At 34.7% G+C, this 9,242-nt stretch overlaps 1 protein-coding gene across 1 annotated transcript; it reads left to right on the forward strand.

Moving 5' to 3' along the window:
• Positions 1-2,882: 2,882 nt before the first annotated feature.
• LOC139686303 (uncharacterized) lies at positions 2,883-4,656 on the forward strand. The gene is made up of 3 exons (XM_071583447.1): positions 2,883-3,168; positions 3,246-3,724; positions 4,207-4,656. Exons 1-3 carry the CDS (start codon positions 3,120-3,122, stop codon positions 4,408-4,410), a joined length of 732 nt encoding a protein of 243 aa, XP_071439548.1. The 5' UTR covers positions 2,883-3,119; the 3' UTR covers positions 4,411-4,656.
• Positions 4,657-9,242: the final 4,586 nt, after the last annotated feature.

Genomic DNA, 9,242 nt, shown 5'->3' on the forward strand with positions numbered 1-9,242 from the left:
TTACAGTCCTGAATTGTAGAGTATGAGTATTATTAACTACCTCATATCAGACCATCAAGGTATAAGCTTCAATTTTAAGACTCAAATAACACAAAAAAATTCCAAAGACTCTGCGGGAGATGCCACAACAGTAACTTTTAACGGAGTCATCCGCTAATGTGCATTTCAATGCAATAATTTCAGACTATAAAAATCATTCGTCTTGACTGGGATTCGAACCCATATCCCTCAATATCCAGTCGAGTGCTTTAGCCAGTTAAGCTATCGAGGCGTCCTCAGAGTTTAAGAGGACGCCTCGATAACTTAACTGGCTGAAGCACCCGACCGGATATTGAGAGATATGGGTTTGCATCCCAGTCAAGGCGAATGATTTTTATACTCTGAAATTGTTGCATCAAAAAAATTCTTCAAACAGTAGTATAAACATGATAATTCAGCCCATAACAGTTGACTCAAATTGCTTCTATCTTTTATCAAATTGGCACCATATATGTACAGGCTCAGTTGAACAACTTAGTTTTCCATGTTTATGGGTAATTTCCTAGACATTTTGAACATTGCTTTTTTCAAAACATAGCTGAACTGTAACATCACTAAATTGTGAATAATGTCAAAATTAAACTTTATAAATTCTCTTGAAAATAAACGTTGATGCAACCCAGATTTCTCAGCTGTGCAGCATCATCAGGCAAAGAAGTCTTTGTCTCCTTCTTTGCTTGATAATGCAGCACCACTGAGAAACCTTGGTCACATTAAAGTTTATTTTTTAATTGGATATACAAAGTTATATCTTGAAGTTATTCATCATGGATTAATTCCACTAAGTGATACCTGAAACGATTAATTATACTTACTAAATGGACAAATAATCCTTGGTCTACTGAAGAGTTATTGGCTCTTAGAAACCTGCAGTTACAACTATAACTTCAGCTGTACACATAAGTTAAATGAAAACAGCATATTAGAATTGATTTTGACCTTAACTATCCTAAACCAACCCTGTGGAAGAGCAGGGTTTGATGATCTTTGTGGAGGAGAAAAGATGGCACCATTTCCTTAATGTATTAAAACATCATTGCCTATACATTGAGACCAGTTGCAGCATAATAGAGTTCAGTAAAAAATTTAAAGTTTCCTTCTTCAATAATTATAAATTTTCACAAAGTTAAGTCCGAAACCATTGCATTCATTTTCTCTACTGAGTTTGTATTCTATTTCTAAAACACCTTAACTGAAAAACAAACCCAATGCCAATGTTGATCCACAAGAGAACAATCAAATACGAAATTCATGTGTGATCCACTGATCAACTCCCCAATAACATTTACACATGTCCTTTGCTTGGATTTATGGAGAGTATGGTACAAACAAAAACATTAAATCTTCCATAAGTATGACCAGTGTTAAGTACATTACAAAAACTATGAGTCTTCCCTGAAAGCATGGACATAAACAAGTGTGCTCACCTTATACTATTGAACTTCTAAGGTCCTTCATCTGCCAGGTGCAAGTATATAAGAAGGGAAGGACTCCATTGGGGATACATACTGGCATGACTTATCGAGTACACCTGTTTTTATCTCCACCTTTCTGCTGACAATCAACTTTTACCATCTGAGACAACTGGAAATAAATCATGCATGTTATAGAATCACCCATATCACAATTAATTCCCAAATTATTTTTTTATATGTTACCTATGAGTATATCAAATTTTATTTTAGTCAAAGACAATATGCTTACATGGAAGGAGGAGGAGATCTTACTGCGGTAAACAACTTCATTCATCAGGAGACAAATAATACCCAAATATACCAAAAATAAACAGAAACCCTGGTTGATTTTGACAATTATGATACAGAGATTTCATAACAATGGCACATGGCTGCGAGTAGCGAGAGGCTTTTGTACTATTTTGATATTTGATTGAAATAGATGAGAAAGTGTTTGAAGTTTGATACTAATGTTAGATATCATACTGTATTGCACGACAATGTTTTCATGTCCTTCAGTACTCACTTTATTTTTAGAGCCAGCCTCTTCCTGGCTAAATGTAAGGTTTTTTTAAGAAAATAAGTCAAATGATTCTATATCTGACATTGATTGTTGTACAGTCGGTCCTTTTAAACCAGTTATTAACTCTTCTCTAGCATTTAACCTGGGAATTGTATGCTAATCAAACCCTCTGTATCATGTAAAACTTCCAGATTGCCTCTTTGCATAAATGATTTCATGAGATACATACCACACATATATGATGCATAGGTTTGTATCACGTGATACAATGAAGATATAGATTCTCTAAATCATAATAAACCATTTTCAGTGCAATGACCCTCAGACGACAACCAAAATTGCTGCTATCATTCAAAATGGTTTGTTGCAGTAATGTGGTTTCATATTGAGAAAATAAATGCTAATGGACTACTTAATTTTTACAGTGAGCTGTTTAACATATCGCACAATTATTTTGGAACTGATTCATTTTCATATGGCATATACAATGATGTTCCCTGATCAAAATTATTTTTGTTTCTCCAACATGATTGTGTGTAGCCTTGACCAATATTAATCATAAACTATTTCAGAAAGCATAAGAAATTTATACTTTTATTTTTATACTATTTATTTATAACTATTTTCTTCAGTGTGGGATTCTCACCTTAAAAATGCCCTCACCTGTGTCGTATAGCTCAGCGATAACTCAATTTTCAACAATTTTTATTTACGAAAGAATATTCTGTAAACAGAGAGGTTACAAAAACACAATTATTTAGGAATATTTTATCTAAAGCTCTTCGGAAAAGACCGCGTTAAAGGTGTACCGCAACGTATTAGTTACTTGTTTCTCATATAAGGCCAGGGGGAGTGAGAAATTGAGAGGAAAAGATGGCAACTCAGTTTCAATTGTGGACCCAGAAACAATTGTAACTCGTTATACGTAATTTGTGTAGTTATATTCGTTTTCGCTTTTGCAGCGAGATCATTTGGTATCAAGGATATTAAAGCAAGCTAGAACTCTTTGAAGTCAACTTGTGTCGGTGCACGTTACGCTACACTTTTGTGTCATAACTAGTAGAGGAATGACGTGACAGTGATGTTATATATTCTGTGGAATTATGTGGGGAATGTTATCACGAAATTTGAGACAGTCGCAGAATGCATTTGGTAAGAAATGTATATTTTACTCTTTATTACATGAATTTGCTTCTTCGTATCTTAAATTTGTATTGTTCTATTTTCAGACAAACTCCTGCAATCAGTGTCTAAGTTCAAACTGCAAGCAGAAGTAACTTCAAATTATATGGGAATAAACATTACGCCTTTTAAAAGAGGCTATGGGATCAAATTTACACCTAGAAGTTTACTTGTTGGTCGTTTCATTTCCGCGACTAATAGCAGATTACCATGCTTGACCAGATCAGAAAACATGAACGCCCAAGTAACTAACCCCTTGGTGATTGATTTAGGTATTACAAATAAGCAGGTGGATATGCCAGAAAGATTCCCATCCAAACCTATTTCTGCACCTACAATTACGATTATTTATGATTACCAGCAACAAAAAGAAAATGAGACGCCTGATGGGTTGAAAGAAATTCTGGCTCCAGAGCATACAAAATATATAAAGTATGCCGCAAGACTCATCGTGATCAGGCGTCGTAAGATGAAGAAGCACAAATTGAGAAAACTTAGGAAAAGAATGAAATTTGAGTGGGCTAAGGTTTGTTTCTAATGTACTTGATGCTGTAGAATTAGGTTCCAAAACTTGGCACGTGATTACTTAGTCTACTAAATATTTGGAGGTAATATTGCTCATCGATATTAAGGTGCTTGCAGTTCACTGATCAATATACTCATCTGGCACGAATGTAAAATACAGTCATAATAGAAAACGCGAAGGAATAAATGTGTGAATCTTAAAACATCCTTAATGCTGCATGTCAATACTTTTTTCAAATGCAATTCCATGAAAATGTGGTCATAATTTAGTGTCATGTCATAACTGGTAATACTTAACCCTTGACCCAAGTTTGTAACTGGGGAACATCAATCTCATCATCAGTTGAGAATATATCTGTTTTGCAGATTACTGCTGAGATGAAATGATGTTATTGTCTATCAAATATTCTTACAGGATCTAGCTTAAAATATATTATTTGTTCTTTTCATTAAAAAAATAGAAATAATTTTTCAAAATTCCAGATAAGACAAAGGCGGGAAATGAAGAAAGAGAAAGCTTTTCAAGCTGAGCTTTTAGCGGAAATACGACTGGCAGAAAAATTTAATGCTGAAGAGTGGGCCCTTGATGTTTTGAAGAGAGCTAAAGAAACGCCAATAAGTAAACCTCCTCGAAAGACAAAGAAAGAAATCATGTTGGGAAAGTTTGGTAGAGTGTTGCCTCATTGAAATTAATGTAATAGTAATGAAGTTATGAATTCTCATCTAGTGATTTAGTCATTTCATTTTGGATCTCTCGTCGCTTATGAAGCCATAAGATTTAATTTTGGTATTTTGTGTATTAGATCAGTGATTGGCAGTATGTATGGCGATGAATTTGACCACTAATGTTTTGAGAACACCAGAAAACTTTTAATTATGTTGAAATGTAAACTTCATTCAACTGTCATTAAATGTTATTTTTACTTTTTATTCCTTTTTGAATTATCATTTACAAGGGCATGATGTTCCGCAGGCACTGGTTAACTTAATTTTATAGCCAAGTTTGGTTAACATTTTTGCTATGGCTTATTTCTAAGAATATTCTAACAACCAAATGTAAGCGATTTCCATTTTTTTATTAATCTTCAAGGTTGCTGGAGGAAAGGAAATAGGGATGATTAAAGTTGGGATGCCAAAAGTTCAACTCAATAAATGTATCTTATTATTTTTACTTTTTCAAAGAATGTTATTGCATTGTATAATATTGGCCTCGGGTATAATATCCACAATTACATTGCTGATACTGAGTGTTGGACTTAATAATTTTCAATGGGTTCCTAATTGCTCTATAATTTAATATTATTGGGGGATGAAATGGAAACCATATGTTAGCTTTTGTAAAATGAAGTACTTACTAGCCATATTTAAAAAAGAAATTAATGCATTGTTTTATACCTCTGAGAATTATTAAAGATAAAAATTATTTTCATTCTCCTAGAGGTAGCAAGTATTAGCCACTGGCTATCATTGTTACATGGAGTATGAGATTTAAGAATGATCTTGATTCTCCTTCTACTGCAGTACTGTTAGTGGGATTAGCAAAATTATTTCTTCTACAAAATGGCATTCAGTACCAATTACCCCTGTCAGCACATCTAGAGTTGGTTTCCATTTAATGATAATATTTCCGCAAAAGATATTTGCCGTGCTAGCATTTAATAGACTCGGTAATAGCCCATGGTACTTCGGATGTTAGTCCATGTTACAATGGACCTAGGAGGATAAAGAGTTCATTTAGGAGGCCACTGAAATAAATGGCTGTGCCCTGAACATCTGTTGTTGACTAGGCCACACAGCTTCCTGTTTTCTTGACTCTCATTAGTTGCATTTACCTCTCAGAAAGAAACCATGTCCATTGTCTGTCATTTGAGTAGCCAACCTAGTCTGCAGCTGGAAAATATTCTTCAGGATAAATTCCTTTGTGCCTTGTAGGTATCCAAAACTCTTGGCTGCCTTTTAGTGCCATTTGCAGTAGGTACCATTACCTTGGCATAGCGAACTTACTCTGTGGGAGGTTTGGCTGAGTGCTGTCAACCAATTTCTGAATTACCAATGTTATAGCCACTTAGCTTCCCTCTTGAATTTGTCTATACATGTTTTCTGATAAAAATAAATCATTTCTTATTTATTCCTCCTTAATTACATTCCCAGAAATTGTTGCCTCTCCAAGGTATTTCATTTTAGATATCTTCATCAAATTTTCTTACATTAGTATTAAGATTAAAAGATTTTATATTTTTCCACAGACCTTATTATAAGATACAAAATGTTTTACTGCCTTGCAGCATTATGGAGTACAAATTTTATTTACATTCAGCATTTGGATATGCACGCTTAGGTTGGGCTGGCTATGGTTGAAGGGTGGGATGTAGAAGGTTTTGATCAGCATTTTTTGGGTAAGGGAAGGGAAAGAAGCAGTGAAGCCATGTTTATAGGGTGGGCTGGATGAGAATGGTAATGGTCAGGTTCATTGAAGGGTTGGTTTTATTTTTCCCCCAGGGTTAGTTTCTCAGAAGCTGAAGGTAAAATTACTCATTACAAAGGATTGTTTTAGGGTCTGCCAAGAGCCTATAGGTAAGCTACATTAAGAATTCTAATGATATTTGTAAATATCTTTTTGATATAACATGTAATTGGTTATCCTACCACATTACTTCAATTACCACAGCAGCCTTTCCATCGACAACATACCAAGTTGTTTTAAATGACTCTTTGGTTTACAATTATGAAATGGTGTACCAAGTAAAATGTGCTATGCTAGACAGCTAGAAGAAGTCGCAAATGAAAATAGGAAGAAGAAAATATTTGTTTTTGTTGATATTTTGATGACATAGGTTTTTCTAACCCAGTAGCCCATCATTTTCAACAAAAGAGATTATTTTAATTATTAAGTAATCTACTGGTTAAGGTAGGTTTTGGATGGACACAGCTACCAAATAAATATTATGTTACTCCTAACAAAATACAATCCAGCAACCTACTCTACATAAAGTACTTCTTCATCGCGTCTAACATCCTTATCCTGCCTTTTCCTGGTTTGCCTAACATTGTCTCCTCTATTACAGTCTTAAACATTTCATTGCCAATGAATATGCCCTGCATCCATTTCCCAACAATCCCCTCTCTTTGCCCACCATACCTGGTACTTCCTCATTTGTTTTCCTTTCGTTGGCATGTATACCTGAACAATGACCAAGTTCTTTGGTTATGCTTCTATCTCTACTGGTAATATTTGATCCATTGCTTGTTCTATGTTGACCACGCTTCTTTCCTCCTCTTTATTCAATCTTATGGCAACCCCTCATTGGCTCTGATCCCCGCCACTGTATAATATTTCATCACTCCCGAAATCCCCACTATCCTTCCATCACACCTCATAAACCTAAAATATCTATATTTCCTCTTCCCATCTCTTGCTTAGGACAGGAAAATTAGAGAATATTTAAGCAAGAGTTAGAAAATAGAACTGTCAACCATTTTTATCTAAATAAATACACAATACTGTCTACTTACCATCCACCTTCAGGTAATTGCAATGCTTTCCTTGGTAATTTTTTAAACTCATGGAAATCATTAATAACATGGTTAAAAACCCAAATAATGACAGGATTTCCACTGTGATTTTCCAAAAGATTCCAAACCTGAATTTGGAAGATACTGACCTCTTTCAACAGTATCACTACAAACAGTGAACCAGCTAGAGTGATCACTGATTCTGAAAAGATTTTAGAAACATCCTGACGATGTCAGTTTTCTGACAAATATTGACCCAGTACGATTCAAAACATAATTAATTCTTATTTACCACATTATTGTCTATTTCTTTCTGTAATTGCAGTTTCCTCAGCCTATTATTGTAAAAAATAAGAGATACTTTACTGGTTCAAAAATGATAGCCTTTTGTGGCATACTGAATTGCCATGATTGGCCTGAAGCCATTTGGTAATAAATACCTATGCATTTCTAGTCTACACATCAGTACTATTTTGATACATTTTACCCTAGCCCTCAAAAGTACCAGAGGCACACACTCCACTTTTGACTGCAAAAATTTGTTGGTTACAGATGGTTTTCAGTAAATATCAATAAATATGAAACAGACTAAGTGAGCTCTACAAAATCAAACTTGATCGAGCTGACTGACTTGAATATCTACAAGTAAAAAAATATCTTCAACCGCTGCGATCAGCAAAAATATTGTTTAATAATCATCAAATATTATATGCTGACAGTAAATCTAAGGAATCTGGTTAGGCATCAAAGAATCCAAACTACAATTACTATACACCAAGGATTGAAATTTGAGGATTCTGCGGGTAATACTCAACCTGCTCACTCGTGTATAGTATCAGGATGAATGTGATTTTCTCATTAAATTGCTTTTGAAACATGGGCCCTTCCCTGCCCATCTCTGTCATCTTCTTCTGCCAGAGGGCTTCCAATTCCACATTTTCAAGGGCATTTGTTCCTCCGCCATTCTTCACAGATGTCCATACCAAGATACTCTTCTCACTTCTATCCTATCTAATTTATCATCCGATGTATTCAAACTTGCTTTAAATACCTAACTGGAAATATGCTGTCATCTCAAAACTCAGCAGCTTCTCATTAAACTCATCTCTAAGCTTTGCAATTGACTTTCAAGTCCTTATATATTCACCATACTATTAACTTGTTCCAGAGGGAATTTTCTCTATGATTGGGTGGCTTATTCTTAGCCTTATCTAGGTTCTGATTCCTTTGCTCCACCATGTATTAATTAGTTGTATGGTGTTGCTGCCTTGGTTTATGTCCTCTTCACAAATCTAAGCTGACTTGAGAAGAGGACATAAACATTTGTAGTCCTAAGTTATTCTGACAATGTTCCCATTAACATCTTCTCTTTTAGTTTCCCCACAAACATATATTCTATATTTTCGAAATGTATCTCTTAACCTGATGTCTTTTATCCTTTGAATGGTTGAAAGTCATGAAATCATCAATGGCTTCTACTGCAATTAGTACCTGGACAGCTGCAAAAAGTAATGAATAGAGATAAAGAAAAACCATAAAGTAATCAACCTGAAAGTCAGTTTGGTTGGTGATGGCTGAGTTAACTAGATATAAACCTCAATAACATGTGAAATTCATGCTGAGGGGCCAGATCCTTTCCCTATGTCGCTTGTGGTTTCCCAGGAAGTTCTGGCATCGTAGTATTCTGACACACATCAAAGGTGAAATCAAGGGTGCCTGACAGTTCTTATTTTGGCGTAAATTTGCCGTCTTTACTTTAACTCAAGAAATCCATACGAAAATAACTCCTTCACACTAATGATCTGGTATATAATATGAAAATGGTGCCAGAATAGACAAATGGACCACCATCATCAATACTGAAATTCTGGTAATGACTACTAGGAATGAATGTGAATGGTAATGGTTTACTTTCTGCATAAATACATTTCACATTACATGATGCTCATTCACGACTTTTAAAAATTTATAAATATTTTCAAAATATTGATTAAAAGATGAATTTT

Source organism: Hetaerina americana, unplaced genomic scaffold, assembly GCF_022747635.1.
Source record: "Hetaerina americana unplaced genomic scaffold, ioHetAmer1.1.p SCAF_14, whole genome shotgun sequence".
In the NCBI taxonomy this organism is placed as follows: Eukaryota; Metazoa; Arthropoda; class Insecta; order Odonata; family Calopterygidae; genus Hetaerina; species Hetaerina americana.

Bases quoted from the DNA above. Each gene is read 5' to 3' on its own strand.
- LOC139686303 (XM_071583447.1), top strand. From the start codon at position 3,120: ATGTGGGGAATGTTATCACGAAATTTGAGACAGTCGCAGAATGCATTT. The intron at 3,169-3,245 runs GTAAGAAATGTA...TTCTATTTTCAG, and splicing joins ACAGTCGCAGAATGCATTTG to ACAAACTCCTGCAATCAGTG. The intron at 3,725-4,206 runs GTTTGTTTCTAA...TCAAAATTCCAG, and splicing joins TGAAATTTGAGTGGGCTAAG to ATAAGACAAAGGCGGGAAAT.